The sequence below is a fragment of the Myotis yumanensis genome, unplaced genomic scaffold (genome assembly GCF_028538775.1).
Source record: "Myotis yumanensis isolate MYYU_CA2020_CCGP unplaced genomic scaffold, mMyoYum1.0.hap1 SCAF_3, whole genome shotgun sequence".
NCBI lineage: Eukaryota > Metazoa > Chordata > Mammalia > Chiroptera > Vespertilionidae > Myotis > Myotis yumanensis.
Window position 1 is genome coordinate 169,935,489 of NW_027223754.1, and position 20,880 is coordinate 169,956,368.

At 38.6% G+C, this 20,880-nt stretch overlaps 1 protein-coding gene across 3 annotated transcripts in view; it reads left to right on the forward strand.

The window, feature by feature from the left end:
* The first annotated feature begins 12 nt into the window (after positions 1–12).
* PUS7L (pseudouridine synthase 7 like) overlaps positions 13–20,880 on the forward strand; it is a 29,115-nt gene continuing 8,247 nt past the window's right edge. For 2 of the 3 annotated variants that reach the window (XM_070407801.1, XM_070407803.1), the window contains exons 1-6: positions 64–80; positions 1,568–2,493; positions 10,998–11,157; positions 13,094–13,286; positions 18,173–18,271; positions 19,956–20,037. In XM_070407801.1, the coding sequence (XP_070263902.1) occupies positions 1,584–2,493; positions 10,998–11,157; positions 13,094–13,286; positions 18,173–18,271; positions 19,956–20,037 (1,444 nt within the window). In that variant the 5' untranslated portion in view covers positions 64–80; positions 1,568–1,583. Of the gene's footprint in view, positions 81–1,567; positions 2,494–10,997; positions 11,158–13,093; positions 13,287–18,172; positions 18,272–19,955; positions 20,038–20,880 lie in introns of all 3 variants that reach the window. The other variant, XM_070407802.1, reaches the window with a different exon arrangement.

Consider the following 20,880-nt stretch of genomic DNA (forward strand, 5'->3'; position numbering starts at 1 on the left):
GCCACTGTCGGAGGCTAAATATTGTGCCTCCGGGCACGCGCCCTGGCTTGTGCCGGTGGACGCCTTCACCTGTATGTGAGGTAGACCGGGTCCTGCTCCTTGCGCGATCCCGCGCTTGAGTGTGGGGCGATGACATAATTGGCATTGGGGCCCCTACTCTTGATCCCCAAGAGGAGGCGACTTGGGCCAATATCTCGCCTTGGGCAGGCGGGGGTGGGGGAGGGAGAGGCAGGTGGAGGTGCCGGCGGGGTCTGGGGCACTTTTGGACGCGCCCGCAGGGCACGGCATGAGCTCCGTGGCTTGGGGACGGCACTAGGAAGTAGGAGTGAGCTCAGCAGAGCTTTGGCGTTTAGGGAAGTAAGAGCAGGAAGGGAAAGGCGCTCCCTGCTTCCATTTCTATCATTTTGCCGGAATCTGCCCTCAACCAGCAGTTTCTCTAGTGTGTGTGTGTGTGTGTGTGTGTGTGTGTGTGTGAAACTGCCCTCTCCCTCTCCACCCCGCACCCTCGTCAGCAAATCTGCAGCTGAGGAGCCTGATGCACAGCTCCACGTGGATCCATACCCCTTACCAGGCTGCTTGGTTGTCACTCCCTCATCGAAAGGCTCCCCCCAAGTTGTTCCAGCTTAGAATGCCTCCTCCCTTTTGCTGGGGAAAGAGTGCAGCATTGTTCTTTCCAAGGCCAGGCTTACAGCCATGCTCTTGGTGACACTGCTTTCCAGCTCCTAACTCTTCATCAGGTGTGTCTTTTTTTTTTTTTTACAGAGAGGAAGGGAGAGAGATAGAGAGTTAGAAACATCGATGGGAGACAAACATCGATCAGCTGCCTCCTGCACATCTCCCACTGGGGATGTGCCCGCAACCCAGGTACATGCCCTTGACCGGAATCGAACCTGGGACCTTTCAGTCCGCAGGCGGACGCTCTATCCACTGAGCCAAACCGGTTTCGGCTACATCAGGTGTGACTTGCTCAGTGCCCGCAGTCATCGAGCTAAACCATCTTTCTGGGGACGGTGTCATTTTCCCACCCGAACACCTCCCGCGGCCTTGGACCCCTCAGTGGATTCTAAGGCCTTGGCAGGGCATCAAGTGTCTTCCATAGTTTGTCACTAATCCAACCGTCTTTTCCAGAACGGGACTAGGAGACGCTTCCTCCTGCTGCTCTGAACTTGGGCTGTTCGGGTTTCTAGCACATAGCATATTTTGTCTGACATTGATTGCTCATGATACTACGGGGCATCGTTTCCATCGCCTGGACAGTGTTGAGGACTCAGATGGCCACTTCTTGCATTATGCGTTTATTAGAGGCAGACTTCATCTCTCTTCCTCTTCACTCTTCCAGTTCTTATTGTGTACTCGTTTCATTCATTCAGCAATCACTATTGATTGCTTGCCCACATGTGCTTGACAGTGTTCTAACTATGAGATAGTGAGTAAGGCAGACAAGGTTCTTGTTCTTATGGATTGTGAGGGATAAAGATAATTAAATAAACCCTGCAAACATTTAGTTTGGTTAGCTGCAACTCTTCTTTCTGGTAACTAACTGAAGAAACTTTTATTTCTTTTGTAGGCCTTGCTATTTAAGAATGGAAGAGGATACAGATTTTAGAATAAGGTTTAGTTCTTTATGTTTCATTACTGATCATGTTGGATTTCATGGCACCATAAAAAGCTCGCCAAGTGACTTTGTTGTTATTGAGATTGATGAGCGGGGACAGTTAGTTAATAAGGCCACTGATGAACCTATTTACAAGATGAGTAAAGGACTGCCTGAGCCAAATAATTTTGCCAAAAAAACAAAACTAGGTTTGCAAAATTTAGCCTTTGAAGAGGGAAGCAACCAGAAAGTCAGTATATTGGTCCGGTGCTCCGATGATGACCAGAATCATCAGTCTGGTTCAGAAAAGGAAGATACTATCCATGATGGAACTTCCAAAGGTGAAGAAGAAAAATTTTATGCATTAGGCTCTTTGTTGGATGAAAAAACTAATGAACTACTGGATCAGTTTGCCTGTGATATAAAAGAGAAATGGAATTCTGAAAGTGAGCTGACTGGACCGTCTCCTGAATTCTCACTGGGCAGAATCCTTGACAAAAACCAGAGGGCGATTTTGCATAGTGCTATTCGGCAGAAGTTTCCTTTTTTAATAACTGTAGGAAAAAACAGTGAAATTGTTGTAAAACCAAATCTTGAGTATAAAGAACTCTGTCACTTGGTATCTGAAGAAGAAGCATCTGACTTTTTTAAATACTTGGATGCAAAGAAAGAAAATTCCAAATTTACCTTTAGACCTGATACAAACAAAGACCACAGAAAAGCTGTTCACCATTTTGTCAACAAGAAGTTTGGAAATCTTGTGGAAACCAAATCTTTTCCTGAAGCTAATTACAATGCTGGTAATCCAAATACAGTGATAACAGTAAGATTTCGTGAAAAAGCACACAAGCACAGGAAAAGGTCTGCTGAATCCCAGGAAAGAAAAGTTATATACACAGGTAATTTGATAAATTATTACCATTTTCTTTGGTAAGCTTAATTAAAACTGTGACAATAAAAACAAAACAAAACAGTGAAAGCTGAATAATTCAAATGAATTGAATGGACTTGTCCAGAGGGATATTGAAAAAAATATATGTGGGCCTATTCTTAATGGGCGATAAAGACTTTAAAATTATACTAATTGTAGAAATTATTCCTATTGGTGATAGGTTAACACAGACATTTATAGTTAACAGTCTGAAATATATAAGGTTGAAGCAGTTATTTTGTATTTAGTTAGTTTTATTGGAGTAAATTCTTTTTAAAATATATTTTTATTGATTTCTGAGAGGAAGGGAGAGGAGAGAGAGATAGAAACATCAATGATGAGAGAGAATCATTGATTGGCTGCCTCTTGCATGCCCCCTACTGGCCATCAAGCCAGCAACCTGGGCATGTGCCCCTGACTGGAATAGAACCTGGGGCCCTTCAGTCCACAGGCTCACGCTCTATCTACTGAGCCAAACCAGTTAGAGCTGGAATAAATTTTGATATAATATTTTGGAAGTTATCTTAATTAAAATTAAGTATTTGTATGTTTGCTATGGTGGGGAAAGTAAAGAGAATACCTTGTATTCTAAGACAGTTGAACCTCAAAACCCTGAAAACTTACAGGGAGCTCCTTCCTTTGGCTCTGTCCATCTTTTAGAGAAGAGGTTCTCAAATGTTAGCATGTGTTATAATTACCAAAAGGGCTTCTTAAAACAGATTTCTGAGTCCTATTCTCAGAGTTTATGATTTAAAAGATGTGGTGCTTTGTCTGCTGGTCTGGGAACAACATTTTGAGAATCGCTGTTTTAGGGGATATATTCAATTCCTAGGAGGGATGGAACTGATGAAATCTCACTCTACAAGTTTGGCTGACCATGTTTAATTGGCCTATATCCTCCATGAGGGATGGGAGATGTTTCATATGGTCATGTTTTATAAATTTATATAGAAAAGTATTTCAGATAAAACAGTAACCCAAATTTGCCCAGATGTGTGTGCAATAGAAATAAGGTTGTATTTTATAGGGACTCTGTGGTGTAAATGGAAAGAGTTTGGACCTTGAAACTGTGTGGGTTTTATTTTACATTATGATTTTATTTTACAAAAATATTTATGAACTTTTTAATATCTTTAAGACTTAGTTTATACAAATGTAAAAAATGGAGAAAAATAATACCATGGGCAAGTTACTTAATTCCTAACTTTTGGTTATACTTTTAAAATGGGGTAATAATAAAGTATAATTCACAATGATATTAGAGGAAATAATTAACAAAAATGTTTAATGCATAATAGTTACTCAAATGTTAGTGTCTTCTCTCCTGAAAATTTCTGTCTGGTTGTGTGACTAGTCTTTTCCATGAGAAAGCTGCTAGCATAGGACTTGACACATGAGGCATGCAATAAATGCTAACAGATAGATCTATTTAGAAGGGAAAACAAAACTAGCTTTATATGTAGGGAGAAGAATTGCTTATAGTGATTTAAGCATCTATAGATTTTTATTATTTGAAATTCTAAACATATTAATTTGAGTTAAACCAAAAAAAATTGTGAAAACTTTGTGCATATTGGTTTACATTAGGTTTACAAAAACTATGAATGACTGGAGGGATACGTTAAAGGGAGGAATTGATGGTTCACCAGAGGATAGTATGAAGATAACCAGTGTACCTACAAGTCCAAGAACAAAGAGAAAGAGATAGATAAACATTGCCTATCCCAAATTTTGTAACAACAAAAGTAGGTCATCTTTTTAAAAAAATCCCTTAATAAGTAGTCCTATAAAAAAATAGGACTTTGAAACACTTTAAAAAAAACTTCATTTTTTGGCCCAGCCGTTGTGACTCAGTGGTTGAGCATCAACCCATGAACCAAGAGGTCCCTGGTTCGATTCCCAGTCAGGGCACATGCCTGGGTTGCAGGCTCAATCTCCAGTCAGGGCGTGCAGGAGGCAGCTGATCGATGTGTCTCTCTCATTCATGTTTCCATTTCTCTATCCCTCTCTAAAAATTCAATAAAAACATTTTAAAAGCATTATTTTTTAATTGTTGTAAAATATATGTAACATATAATTTACTATTTTAACCATTTTAAAGTGTACAGTTCATTGGCATTAAGTACATTCATATTGTTGTACAACCATCACCACCATCCATCTTCAGAACTTTTTCATCTTTTCAAACTGAAACTTTATTCCCATTAACTCTTCATTCACCTCTACCCCCCAGCCACTAGCAACTACTATTCTGCTTTTTGTCTCTATGAATTTGAATACTTTAGATATCTCATGTAAGTGGAACTATATAATAGTATTTGTCTTTTTGTCATTGACTTACTTCACTTAGGTTAAGGTCCTCAAGTTTCATCCATGTAATACATGTGTTGGAATTTTTTCTTTTTAAGGCTGAATAACCTTCCATTGTATGAAGATACCCCATTTTGTTTACCCATTCATCTGCCAATGGATATGGGTTGTTTCTATCTTTTAGCTGCTATGAACATGGCTGTAAAAATATATTTTCGATCCCTGTTTTCAAGGGCCTTTTTTGGTGTATACCCAGAAGTGGAATTGCTGAATCAAATGGCAAGTCTATGTTTAATTTTTTTTAGACGGTGCCATACTCTTTTGCTAGAACACATTATTGAATAAGGAATTTTATGAAAGATTTAAGCATCTAATGCAGTTTTCATTTATATGCTGCATTTCTCAGCTCTGGAAGTTTCATTTGTTTTTTTCTGAGGTTTTCAATTTCTTATACGTTCACATTTTCCTATAATCTTTGAGCCTATTTTGACTAAGTCTTTATTTTTAAAAACCTATTGTCCGCTAATTCCATCTCTGTCATTTCTGGGTATATTTTTATTGCCTGACTTTTATTTGGGTATGGGTCATATTTTTCTGCTTCTTTGCATGTCTAGTAATTTTTTTTTAGGTCAAACATTGTGTGTTACTTTGTTGAGTATCCAGTTTTTGTTGTCTTCTTTTAAAGAGCGTTGAACTTTGCTTTAGCAAGTAGGAACTAATTTGCAGATACATTTGAGAATTCATTTTGAGTTTTATTAAAGGAGGTACAGCGTAAACATTGCTGTAAGCCTGTCATATAGTTCTAACATAGCAGGATCCTTCTGTGGTTTCTGCTGAATGCCCTTAATTTTTCTTTTTTAAAATCTTTATTGTTGAGAGTATTACAGATGTCCTCCCCTTTTTCTTTCCCATTGCCCTCCTCCACCAGGATCCCACCCCACCCCAAAAGGCCTTCACCACCCTATTGTCTGTGTCCAGGGGTAATGCCTATATGCATATAAGTCTTTGGTTAATCTCACCCACCCCCCACCACCCCACCCCCTTCTCTTTGAGATTCATCTGTCTGTTCCATGTTTCCATGCTTCTGGTTTTATGTTATTTTTATTTTATTTATTTATTTTTAAATCTTTATTGTTGAAAGTATTACATATGTCCCCCCTTTTCCTCCCATTGACCCCCTGGTTCTATTTTATTTATCAGGTTTTTTTTTTGTTCATTAGACTCCTTGTTCGTTTATTTTGATTTTTAGATTGAATTGTTGATAGGTATGTATTTATTGCCATTATATTGTTCATATATTTGATCTTTTTCTCCTCCACTTATTGAAAAATGATCATATTTTTCTACTAAAAATTAGTGAGGATTGTATTATTTTATAGTTCTATAAATCTTTCCAATATCTGACATAAAAAAGTCAGCTGTATTCTCATTTCTTTTCCTGAAATCTAGTGTAATTTTTTGCTTTAACTGAAGCAAATGAACAAAATTCAGTTCACACAGGCATGTAGTTGAAAAAGAGAAAACATTATGGACAGATGTGAAAATATTTGATATTTTGATCTTTCTATTGCTTTGACTATTTGCCATACTTCTATTCCTTCTTCAGGCCCCCACCACAGCAGCACTTCTTTCTCAAATTCTTTTCAAAGACTGAATGCTCCCAAAGCAGTGACCATTTTTGTTTTTTTGACCCTTCTTCCCAGATTATTTTATTTAAATTCTATAATTAATCCTATCATGACAATAGCTGAACTATTTTTGAGGTTATAATCTCTACATTTTATTTTTTATTTATTTATTTATTTATTTTAAAATATATTTTATTGATTTTTTACAGAGAGGAAGGGAGAGAGATAGAGAGCCAGAAACATCGATGAGAGAGAAACATCGATCAGCCGCCTCCTGCACATCTCCCACTGGGGATGTGCCCACAACCCAGGTACATGCCCATGACCGGAATCGAACCTGGGACCTTTCAGTCCACAGGCCGACGCTCTATCCACTGAGCCAAACCGGTTTTGGCTATAATCTCTACATTTTAAATGTGGGGTTTTTATTTTATTTTATTTTATTTTAGACAACTGATAAAACAGCTAACTTAAAATCAGAGGTTTATATTCAAATCCATTGGTCAAGATACCCTGAAAGTGTAAAAGCAAATTGTGATTTAGCACACAGAATTAACTTGTATGATCCTCTCCTTTCCTCTACTTCTTTTATCAGTTCTTTAAGAAACAGGAGTCATAGTACATTTAATTTATCACTGCTGTAATAGAAAATTTGGAGAATCTAGGAAGCTGTTATGGTGGTACAAAAATTAATGACCCTAGTGATAAAAAAAGCTGAAAATAGTGGACAGTGTTTGAATATTCTTCAGAAATTATAGTTTTACACATTAACAATTCTTAAGGATTTAGGTAAAAATATCAATATATTTTTATTATAAAAACTGAAACATTGAAAATATACTACGTTGCATTGCAGATTTTTAAAACTTTCATGTAAGTGATATACATTATGTGTATTTTTGAATCTTGCTATTTTTGTTTTTAGAGATTATTTACATAGACATATAAAGAACATGTAGCTCTTCCCCATTCTTTTAAATACTACATGATGTTCCAAAGTATGTATAGCTTTGTTTAGCTATTTCATATACAGGTTGGGCAAAAGTAGGTTTGCAGTTCTGAGTACACAGAACATGAAGTTTATTATTGCACTAGGGACACAGTGCACGAATTTGTGCACCTTGAAAGGAACTGTGGGCCGTGAGGCTGCTGTGGGCACAGGGGCAGGTCTCGGCCCATCCTCAGCATCCCTGCCCGGCCCCTCCTGCCATGGTCCCCAGTCCCCTGTCTGCTGGCAGCCTTGCTCCTGCCACAGCCGCCACTTCCATGTGCTGATGGTGCCGGCCTTGCTTGCACCCCCTGACTGCATGGAGCAATTGGGGCCAGTGCCAGCAGTGGGTGCGAGCAGCGTCTGCTGCCCCGATCACCCCTCAGGAGCAGGGGGAGGTGGAGAAGCCCTCAGGGGCGATTGGGGCCAGCAGTCGCACCCGCTGACTGTGCCAGGTGATCGGGACTGGCGCTGGGCTCCAGCAGCGGGTGCGAGTGGCAGCTCTGGCACCTGCTGCAGGTGCGAGTGGGGCTGGTGCCAGCAGAGGGTGTGAGCGGCAGCTCCCGCACTGGCAGCAGGTGCGAGCTCTGGGTGGGACCACGGCATGTGGGAGCAAAGAATTTTCAGTAACTACTAGAGGCTTGCCCCGATGACAGCGACCGGCACCCCGCCTTGGTCTGGCACCCCAACTCACCTGCTCCACCATCCTGCCGCAGCTGATGCCCTCCACGTTCCGCACTCTGCTGCCTGCTGCCAACACCTGCCATGTTCCGCGCACACCCCCTGGTGGTCAGCTCACATCATAGTGACCAATTGTTTGGTTGTTCGGTTCGATTCCGCCATTCGGTCTAGTTGCATATTAGGGTTTTATATAAACAGATTATTATTTATTAATCATTGTGTTATTTCCCATATAAATAACTGTAAACCCACTTTGCCCTCAAAGTGTGCAATTGTAATTTTAATCAGCAGCTATGGGCCTCTCTGAAGAGTGTTCTAAGAAAAATGGACATTAAACATAAATATGACCCAGCAAGTAGAAAGATGTAAAATGTATGTATGTACCTATCTACCTATGAACCTAGATTGGTTGCGTCCCAAATGCACCCCAACCAGGGCCAGGGATGGAACCTGCTCTTGACTGGGAATCAAACCTGTGACCCTTTGGTCGGTGGGTCAATGCTAGAACCACTGAGAAATACTGGCCAGGGCTGAAATATCTTATAGGTATATATGGTGAACTGAGGATTGCTGTATTTTGTCACTGTCAATGCTGGCAGGGTATATAGGTCAATGTATTGGGGCCTTTTTGGTGGGCTTGGACCTCCTTCTCATCTCCACAATCTCACTGCCATCTACTATGAAGCATGCATTGTTTTATTCACTGGCTTGCTGGCCTGGAACTCTAAGTCTATGGGGTGGATAAACCATAAAGAGATACATTTTAATACATGGTATTAAGTGTCATGATACAGATAATGACAATTTGTGGAGACATGCAAGATGAAGCAATCATCTCCTTGTGGAGTTCACTTATTCATTGATTCAACAAGTATTTGAATACTTATGTGTTAAGCTGAGGATATAATAGTTGATAAAACACACATGATCCCTGCTTTGGGAGCATTCAGAATTGGTAACCTGGAAAAAATATGAGGGAGGACTGCTGCTGCTGTTGCATTATGAAGAATGAATAGAAGTATGGCAAACAAAGTGGAAGTAACATATATTTTAGACAGAGAAACTCAAATGTGCAAAAGTACAAAGCTGTGGAAGGCTCTAGTTCACTCAAGGATTATGAGACATTCTCTATCAGTATTATAGGATACTAGAGGCCCGGTGCACAAAAATTTGTGCACTTGGGGGGGGGGGTCCCCCAGCCCGGCCTGTGCCCTCTCACAGTCTGGGACCCCTCGGGAGATAAGACCTGCTGGCTTAGGCCTGCTCCCAGGTGGCAGAGGGCACGCCCAATCCCTAGGTGCAGCCCCTGGTCAGGCTCAGAGCAGGGCCGATTGGGGAGTTGGGGTGCCACCCCATCATGCACAGAGCAGGGCGGATCGGGAGGTTGCAATGCCACCCTCAGTCACGCTCAGGATAGACTGATTGGGGGGTTAGGGCACCGCCCCCTGTTACACTCAAGGCAGGGTCAATGGGGAGGTTGTGGCGCCACCCCCTGTCACGCACAGAGAAGGGCCGATCAGGGGGTTGGGGCACTGCCCCCTATCACTCACAGAGCAGGGCCCATCAGGGGGTTGAGGAGCTCCCCCCTGTCACTCACAAAGTAGGGCCGATAGGGGAGCTGGGACACCGCCCCCTGTCACACACAGAGCAGGGCGGATCAAGGGGTTGGGGCGCTGCACCCTGTCACACTCAGGGCAGGGCCAATGGGGAGGTTATAGCTCTACCCTGTCACACACAGAGCAAGGCCCGTGGAGGCGGGTTAGGGCGCCACCCTCTATTACCCACAGAACAGGGCCGATCAGGGGGTTGGGGCGCCACCACTGTCACACTCAGGGCAGGGCCGATGGAGAGGTTATGGTTCTACCCTGTCACACACAGAGCAAGGTCCGTGGGGGCGGGGGGTTGGGGCGCCTCACCCTGTCACTCACAGAGCCGCAGGGCTGATCAGGAGGTTTGGGCACTGCCCCCTGTCACGCTGATCCCGGTGCCGGGAGCCTCGCTGCTCCGCTGATCCCAGTGCCGGGAGCCTCGCTGCTCCACTGATCTCGGTGCTGGGAGGCATATTACCCTTTTACTATATAGGATAGAGGCCTGGTGCACAGGTAGGGGCCGGCTGGTTTGCTCTGAAGGGTGTCCTGGATCAGGGTGGGGGTCCCCACTGGGGTGCCTGGCCAGGCTGGCTGAGGGACTGAGGGCTGTTTTCCCGCTGGCAGTTGACTAAAAGCTCCCAACCGCTCCTTGTTTTCTTCTTTTTTTTTTTTATTCTGGGCCAGCTTTAGCTCTGAGGCCTCACTGCTGAAAACATGGATACAATGTTGCAGTCCGGGGAAAGCAGGTTTTGTTTAGCTTCTTATTTGCAACATAGTAATAGTTGCTTAGAGTTGCAGTTGAGAGGCCGGCAAGTGAGGCGGGGAACGTTGGAGTCCGCAGTTCCTGGAGGAAGCAAGTCTCCCTGTTCGCTTCAGTGCCTGGCTGCCGGCCGCCATCTTGGCTGACAGTTAATTTGCATAAGGATACGCTGATTAGCCAATGGGAAGGGTAGCGGTCGTACACCAATTACCATGTTTCTCTTTTATTAGTGTAGATATGAATGGAAGTGGCACATGTGGGGACTGAAAAGGGAGAATGGGCCTAATATGAATGCCAAACTAAGGAATTTGGATTTTTTTCTATAAACCTTTAATGAGCCAATTAGCATTTTAAAAATGACCACTGAAATCTATGACACTGATTTTGTATTTTTATTAAAAAATAATCCTTATTTAAATTAATGATTTGACTCATTATATTAATCTGTTAGTCTGCTAAGAATGTACTTGATGTATGGTAGCTGCCTTTTTTGTAACCTCGGATTTTTTTTTTCAGCCTTTACCCTACGAAAAGAAAATCTAGAAATGTTTGAAGCAATTGGTTTTTTAGCTGTCATACTTGGTGTGATTCCTTCAGATTTTAGTTACGCAGGCCTTAAAGACAAGAAAGCCATCACCTATCAAGCAATGGTTGTTAGAAAAGTGACTCCAGAGAGGTAATAAAACATTACTTGATAAGAGATAATTTTTTTCTTATTGCATCAAAAAAGAAAAGATAGGATTAAACTCTGAATAATTCTAGGAGCATATTAACCTCGTTAATGTTATTTTACTGAGTATAGACTTATTGAGCAACACATTCCGCATTGATAACATAATTATTTTCTATATAGTTTTCTAGTAAATTTACATTGCAAATATTGGTAATTTTACCATTGAAACTTTGAGAAGTGGCTGATTTTAAATGATCAAATTTTTTCTAAACATCCTGTTCTATATTCAAATATGCATTTATATTCAGGACAGTGTCTTACAAATCTTTTTTTCCTAATTACTATAATACTTTTATACTTCTATTGTTGTGCTTCCTTATATTTAAAATAAATCTAAATAGAAAGTAAAGCGTTCAAATTTAGCCTCCCTTGAGCTCAATTGATTATTAAAAGTATTTTTGGTATTGTCAAAGAAAGACATGTTTATTGTATATTTAGAAAATAGAAAAAATGCTATATGAAAAAGAAATTAAAAGTCACTGATAATTCCATTACTCAGAAAGAATCACAATAATATTTTGAGCCACAAAAAATGCGTTCCATGTATTTTTCAGACTATCCTATATATACATATTGTACAAAGACTTTTTATATATGTGGAAATCATATTGTATTTGCAATTTATATTTTACTTATAAAATTAAGATCCTTTAAAGAAAATTTATGTCATGAAATATTTCAAAATTATTTCCATTATTTATGCTAAGTTATTTAACTTTTCTTTAATTTTTGAAATAGAAATTTGTTTCAATATTTCACTGTAAACAATACTGTGATTAATATTATTGTACTTAAATCTGTGCCCTGTAGCTACTTTTCAAAAAGTTGATCATTGGGCCGAAATTGAACCTAATTTGAGGTAATATAGATGTATAATCCTTAGTCATAGATGTTTTAAGTATGCACTATTTGCAGGTAAATGCTTCTAAGCTCTAATATGAGGGACCAAAAAAAGTATATAATTTTGTTTTTATGATCAAAAGCGCAGTATAGGTAAGAGAGAAGGACTTCAGATGTTAAAAGGTATTTGATGTTAAAAGCTGTTCTTTTTTTTTTTTATATAGCAGAGGTAGAGATTTATTGAAGAACAAGTACAGACTCCCACGTGGGGAGAGGAAAAGAGTCCCACAGAATGGACTCCCACATGGGGAGTGGGAAAGGGTCCCCAAAAGCAGGTTTTTAATTACCCAAAGACAAGTATTATTGGTTTCTAGGAGAGAGTTCTTTGATTTGGCTTATGGGTGTGGGGTTTTAATGACCTGTCAAGTAATAGTAAAGTTTTAGACAATGCAAAAAATTTGAAGCTATATTTGGAGAGGTAGTAAGCTAAACAGTTTGTCTGATAAAACAGATAGTTTAACAATAAGAACTACAGTAAATGTGAATGTAAAGAACAATTAACATCAGTTCTTACATGCTCTTAAAAGTTATGCAAATAGTTGGAATCTATTCTTTAGATGTTGGGGAAGAATGGAAAGTTTGAATTCAGAGCATAATTTTGGGGAAATCCTCTGGTGCTAGTAGTTTTTCTTATTAATGTTGGAGGAAGAGAGAGGAAAGGAACAGATTTAAGGATAGGAAGAACAAAAGAACAGTTAAGAAATTATATCACTTGAACTAAAAAGTCAAAAAGTCTACATAGATTGAGTTGATAACATTAGGAATATATTTCCCAGTTTTTTAAAATAACTGATTAACATAATCCTATAATCATGGGGTTTTAGTGCACATTTGTTGAATTAACATTAACTTTGGAAGATGGAAAAAATTTTTGTTTTAGTGTTGTGATATAAGTGATTACCTGGCAACTGTCATTCAAAACTTATAATATTTTTTTAATGTAAGATTTAACTGAGTCTATATGATTTATCATTTATAGGTTGAAAGATATTGAAAAAGAAATTAAAAAGAAAAGAATGAATGTGTTTAATATTCGGTCAGTAGATGATTCCCTTAGACTTGGTCAGCTCAAAGGAAATCACTTTGATATTGTCATCAGAAATTTAAAAAACCAAATAAATGATTCTGCAAACCTGAGAGAGAGAATTTTGGAGGCAATAGAAAATGTTAAGGTAAGAAAACTCAATTTTAAAAGAGTATTATAGGAAAATTTTGATAGTTCCTCTATTTACATTGAAGTGAGAAGATAAACTTTTTCTTTTTTACCTTTTCTTTTTATTTACATGTATAATTTTTTATTGATTAGAGAGAGAGAGAGAGAGAGAGAGAGAGATGTATTGTTCCACTTTCTTATGTATGCATTGATTGCTTCTTGTATGTGCCCTGACCAGATATCGAACCCACAACCTTTGCATATTGGGACAATGCACTAACCAACTGAGCTACCTGGCCAGGGCCTGTATAATTATTTTTTAAAAATGATATTTAGGGCCATTTGGCTTATTTTTAAATTTTCTTCGTAGTACATTTTTGTATTAAACAACAACTTTAATATAATTAAAAAAATAAAATGTGTAAAGTTTCCCAGAGTTGGGGAAAAATAAAGCTAACTGTATAAGAAGAATGTTTTTCAGCATCTGCCATATAGGGTAATATTTTAGGGAAAGGGATTAATGTTTTTGGAAACTTTGTTTAGTAATTCTTTTCAGAAATCTTTGGTGATTTGGAAAATAATCTTTTAGAATTATACATATTTTTTTTTTTTCAATCTAATTTTGAATTTTGTTTCAATGTATACAAATGGCATTATATACATTATATTATGTCTTACAGTAAAAAAAATTACTTAACATGTATTTTTAAATGACATTTGCCAGGCATTTAAATATACGTATATAACCATACCCTTCAATCAGGTCGTCCCGTGGTCGGCAAACCTCGGCTCGTGAGCCACATGCGGCTCTTTGGCCCCTTGAGTGTGGCTCTTCCACAAAATACCACGTGCAGGCGCGCACGTACAGTGCAATTGAAACTTCGTGGCCCATGCGCAGAAGTCGGTATTTTGTGGAAGAGCCACACTCAAGGGGCTAAAGAGCCGCATGTGGCTTACAAGCCATGGTTTGCTGAGCCACACTTTGCCGACCACTGGTCTAGACTATGGGTCAGTAAATTTTTTCTATAAAGGTCCAGTGATACATATTTTTTTACTTTGTAGGCATATGGTCTCTGTTGCAACTATTCTATTGCTATTGTGTGGAAGCAGCCATAGACAATACATAAATAGTTGAACATAGCCATGTTCCAATGAAAGTTTATTTACAAAAACAGGTGTTGGGCCAGATTTTACTAGTTGGCAGTCAATAGTTTGCCAGGTCCTGATCTAGGACAGTAATTCTCAACCTGCGGGGCTTAAAAAATTCTCAGCAGTGAATCTCTACCCCCCAAACCAATTAAATAAGAACACTTGGGGATGCAGTTTAGGCATTAGTATTTTAAAAAATAACTCCCTAAATGATTCTACTTTGTAGCTAACATTGAAAAAAACTGATCTAAGTTTCTGGCCATGAAGACCTTTATATACAATTTTATGCCTCCCCCCTAGGAAAACAAACAAAAACTGTTTTTTAATCAATATTATGTCTTATAGTCAGGAAAATATCCTCCAATTAAAGATTTTAAATCCAGCACATTCACCTGTGTATAGGATTTCTCTTAATTTATACTCCATGTGCAGTTTTGTTACCAGAGGAGCCACCTGAGTCTGAGGGGGCTCTCCCCTCCTCAGCTCTTGTCTCTCTCTCTCTCTCTCTCTTTTCAGACTAGTGACAGAAAGCAGTATTGAACAAAGCAAATGAAGTTATTAAGGAAACAAAGCAATTGAATTTATAAAGCATAAAGCACAAATGGGCAACTCAGCTAGTCTGAGTGCCCTGCTTGGTGAGGGTTCAAGGGTTTTATAAGGGTGTCCCCCTCTTCCCCCAAATGTATACACACTTTAACAGCTGATAGCTCTAGCTCCTATTACATTTTGAAAATGAAAAATATTTTAATAAATACTATATATATATGGTGTATGTATTTTTGGGGGACATCCTATACTTTTCCCCCTATAGGTTTCAAGGTTTCCCTGCCAGATACCTTAGGCAATAGACTAGATTTCAAGGTCCCTCTTTGCATTGTTGTGGCTTTTCCCAGAATGTATGAGAACATCTGGGGATTTTATCTTGGCAAGTCCCAAGACTGCTGACTTCTTTGTTCAGTAGGTGAGATAATCACTCTCCCCCCCCCACAACTTTCCCCTCCTCCAGCCCTAGCAGCTATCTATCGTGCCTAACAGTTTTTCCTTTTTTTTCTAGACCTACCTAAAATTCTTTTCACCCCTGAAACACTGTTATTAAAATAATCTTTCTTACAAAAGGAAGGAGGTGCTATATTGTGATTTATAAGAAATATATATGTGGTCATTCATATAACTAAAATATATTTTTCAGTTATATATTTGGTCTTCATCCACAGTTTCTGGCTCACAGGTTCCCAAACCCTTGGAATTTCCTAAGTGTTGAGAGTGATAGAGTTGTCTTTTGTTGTGTTAATGAGGTGACTTTTGTAAAGACCCTAAGGATGGGGGCTGGTTTTATATGGAGCCAACTTTATGATTACAGGGTTGTACCTTTTAGTACCACCCCCTGAATTGGGAGGAGGTAGGGGCTGACAGTGGAATCAATTGTCAGCAGCCAATGATTTAATTAATCATTCCTCTGTAATGAAATCTCCATAAAAACCCAAAAGAGCCCAAAAGAAGGGTTCATTCAGAGAGCTTCTGGATTGATGAACTCCAGTAGAATATGCAGGGAGATTGGTCCTCCTGGAGAGGGCATAGAAACTCTGCAGCACTTCCCACGTAGGTTCTATGCATCTCTTCCATCTGGCTATTCCTGGGTCACATAACCCTGAGTTTATAATAAATTGGTGATCTGGTCAGTAAAATGTTTTTCTGAGTCTGCAGGCCTCTCTAGCAAGTTAGTGGAATGCGAGGTAGGGGTCTTGGGAACTTCTAATTTAAAGCAAGCTGGTCAGAAGTACAGATAACAACCTGAACTATCGGCTGGTGTCTGAAGTCCAAGGAGTGTTTCTTGTAACCTTCAGTTCACAGCAGGTCATCAGAAGCACATGTGCAGCCTGGGTTTGTGACTGACCTGGCTTCTGAAGGTGGTGGGGGTGAGGCAGGTCTTGTACGACTGACCACCTCCAGGGGTCCTCAAACTACAGCCCGAGGGCCACATGCAAATACAAATATTGTATTTGTTCCCGATTTGTTTTTTTATTTCAAAATAAGATATGTGCAGTGTGCATAGGAATTTGTTCATAGTTTTTTTTAAAAACTATAGTCCAGCCCTCCAACGGTCTGAGGGACAGTGAACTGGCCCCCTGTTTAAAAAGTTTGAGGACCCCTGACTTAACCTGTAGCATCTGATGCTATCTCTGAGTAGATAGTGTCAGAATTGAGTTGAATGGTGGGGCACCCAACTGATGTCAGAGAATTGCTTGTTGGTGTGGGAACTCCCTCTCCACATTGAAATTGGATGCTCAGAATACCAAAAGAGGGGGTCTAAACTCTGATAGCATTTATTGTCTATCTCATTTGGTACTTATGGATATGTAACTGCTCATTATAAAAATCCCCATTTGGAATAATACTTGCATTAGCCAACTTTTCTTTAGTTCTCATAATAAGGGAAGGGAGTTGAGAAGCCCTGAAAATACTGGTAAGAAGTCTTTGAAGTTTTGTTTTAGAAGGTCATGTCTCTGATTGCTATAAACCTTGTTATTTCCAACTCTAAGTAATTAGAAGAGGTAGTTAAAATTCTTCTGGCTATTCTACGATATTATCCTATGTTGTTGTTTTTTTTTCAAATTTGAAATAGTTAAAATGTTAACTATGAGATTTAATACAGGGAGTATTTATTTTTTATCTGCAATTGATTTTCATGAATAGCATGAAGTAAGGGTGCCTTTTGTACCATGCCAATAACAAATTGTCTTAGCATCTTTATTGAACAGTCCTGGAGTTGGTGCTCAATAATAATTGTTGAATGAATAAATATATACTTCTTTCATAAAGTGAGTGTGGAAGACTCTTTCAAGAAACCATCTGGGCCTGGTGTTTTCTTTGTGAGAATATATTTAACCACTGACCAATGCCTTTAAATGGTTGTAGTAATAAATTACAATTTTCTATTCTTGGTGAAGTGACACCATCTTATTGTCTTGGCCCAGGCTTTCAGAAACTGAGATGGCTGAAAGATGAACTGGGTTTGAAAATAAATCTGTTTCGTATTCCAAACATGTCCAGATAGCAGAATCTCAAATTCAGAAAGAGCTCAGGGCAAAGATCAGATATAATGCTAGGTAACTAATTCATCCCAGTTTTCCCAGAACTTGCCCCATTTTAGCACCAAAAGTCCCACATCCCAGGAAACCCCTCAATAATGTTAAAAGCTAACATTTTAAAAGCTTTTTCACTCAGCTTATTTTCTAACTTTTAATAATTTATTCTTCTCCTTTTTATTCTTTAATTGTCTAGCATCTCTCAGACCATTTGGTCCCCATTTGTATATTGCTGATTACAGGATTCTTTATTAAAATAAATATGAAGAGAAAGACTTGATTACATATTCTGATGCAATAATTGTATTTATTTGTCTTAGTTCAGGGCTATAACAAAGAACCCTGGACCGGGTGACTTTTAAACAACAGAACATTATTTCTCATAGTTCTGGAGGCTGGGAGCATGAAGTTACAGTGCCAACATGGTTTTCTCATTGTTTTCTCACATGGCAGAAAGCAGGATAAGCTAGCTTCGTGGCCTTTCCTTATAATGGCACTAATCCTATTCATGAGGGCTCTATCTTCAAGACCTCGTTATCTCCCCAAGCCCCACCTCCACATTCCATCACATCGGAGGGTAGGATTTCAACATATGACTTTGGAGTGGGGGGAGCAAGCATGCAGTCCCTACCAATATACTTTTAATTAATTGATTTCTTTCTATTCATAGCATAAAGGGTTTGTGAATTATTATGGGCCGCAGAGATTTGGGATGGGAAGGAAAGTTCACACAGATCAAATTGGATTGGCTTTGCTGAAGAGTGAAATGGTACGTATTCTTAAAAATATGATCTTTTTTGTTTTCACAGTTGCACTTACTCATAAGCCAGCTCTTTGCTTTCTTAGCCCAGCATATATACACATGTATATACACACACACACATATATATACCATATTCTATATCACTGAACATATATTGAGCAGCTACTAGATTCTTGGCATCATACTATAAGAAAGCCAACTGTGTGCCATGTGCAATATTGTTTGAGACTTAACAGAGAATTGACCAACACTCACCACATTCTGAGTGAACTGAATAAGAGATTTAGAGTAAAGTAATACCCTATAATTTTAGAAATCTGGTATCAGATTATATAAAAGATAGGAATTCACCCAAAGCTAGAGACTAACAAGGGAACAACAGATTTGAAAAATTATCTGATTAGTTTCAAATGAAACTACCAGTATAAATGAATGTCACATATGAGGCCACATTTGCCCAATTATTAAAATTATATATACATTTAAAGTCTATATTTTATATATAATTACATATTATATACATACACATAGTTTTGCACTGCATGAAGTGCACATAATATGCAAAACTTACAAATCTATAAAAATTATATACTTGCACAAAGGTAAGATTATTCATATGATAGTGCCATACTCATTTGTGTTATAGTATGTTTTCTTGAGTGGAAGAGAAAAGAATAGTAACAGCACTTGTGAGAAGCATTGTGATGTGAATATTATCTTGTACGTGGAAATACAGTTGACAGTTAATGATGCAGACCACATCTGCAAATTTGTAGTCAGTATTGCCACTCAAAGACATATACTTAGAAATAAATCACAGTTCTAGAGACAGTGATAAAATACAGGAGCTAGTAGATGTCTCTCTTTTTTTTTAAGAACATATTTTCATCTATTTAGGTTTTAAAAGAAAATATTAAAGTTGGCAATTACAAAAAATAATTGGGCAATTATTTTTAAAACTAATGAATTCTGAGACTTGAGAACATGAATGCAATTAGTGGCTTGCCATTCCCTTATGCTTCTTTTCTTCCCTATTTTTGTTGTGTATGTTGGTCAAGTTTGAGTTTTATGTCATTACTTCACACTTATATTCATATAATAGAGGTGAAGAATGACAGAACTGTGGAAGATATGGGAGAACACTTTTTCTGGTCTACAATATTTTAAACCTGTATATAAGCTTGCTTTGTATAGAAGTTTATTTCTAAACGTAACATTGATTATTTTTTGTTGCTGTTAATCCTCACCCAAGGATATTTTTTCCATTGATATTTTTAGAGAGAGTGGAAGGGAAGGAGGGAAGAGGGAGGGAGGGAGGGAGAGAGAGAGAGAGAGAGAGAGAGAGAGAGAGAGAGAGAGAAACATCAATGTGACAGAGACACATTGATTGGTTGCCTCCCTCAAGCCCCAGCTGGGGCCAGGGATCAAGCCTGCAACCAAGGTTCAAGCCCTTGAACAGAATCGAACTTCAGCCACTTCAGTCTGTGGGCCATGTTCTAACCACTGAGCAAGCAAAACCAGCTAGGGCAACATTGATTATTTAATTTTTGGAAGTTTAAAGATAAAATTGTAGCATCAAATATCAAATAGGCATTTGTTAAATGCCTATTCTTTGAAGAGGCATGTTTTTCTTAAAGTAAGTAATTTGTCATTTTTATGTAACATGTGTTTGCTTGCTTGATTTTTAAAGGTGAAGGCTGTAAAATTATTTCTTACACCGGAAGATTTGGATGATCCTGTAAATAGAGCAAAGAAATATTTTCTTCAAACTGGTATTTAAAAGTTTCTTTACCCCATACATAGCCATGCAGATACATAATGTAAACGCTATGTCAGCAGAAGGGCATTCATTGCTACATAAATGTGATAAGAAATAGATTTTAATATATTCTATATTTAATCATTTTATTACATGCCCCATGTACTCCAATTTTGATCCGATCTTAAGGCCTTTTGTCTCTTCTAAATCTTGCTTGCAGGGAGGTCGGAGGAGAGAGATGGCATCTTAGTTTTTCTTGACCTAAATCCTCTGAGGAGATAGGAGTTCCCAATTCTAAACTGGTACTGATGGGAGTATATAATTCACTACAACCAGAGGAGATGGAAAAATAAACTAAATAAAAGAACATTTTTTATGTCTGATACTTTGTGCATTGGTTCTGGTCTAGTTGCCATTCAGTCGTGACTACTGATTTTGAAAACTCTAGCTCCATAGGATGATATATATGCAGAATACTTAATAGGAAACACTAAAGAAAACTAGTTATGAGTGTGGGTTCTAGAGTCAATTTATATGAGTGTAACACTCACCTTTAGTACTTGCCAACTGTATGGGCTTGTGCAATGATTTAGCCTCATTGTTTTGGTTTCTTCACCTGAAACTGAAGCTAATAATAGTACCTAAAAGACTATTATGACATTTAAATGAAATAACAGATGTAACACTCTTAAAATAGTGCCTACCACATACTAAATACTGAACAAATCTTACTTGTATTTAAGTAATAATAACAGCAACCATACCATTTTAGATTCATTCAAATCTGTGATCTACATATATGTGCATACTAAATTTCACTAACATTAAAACAATGATACCAATTTTCAAAAATCTC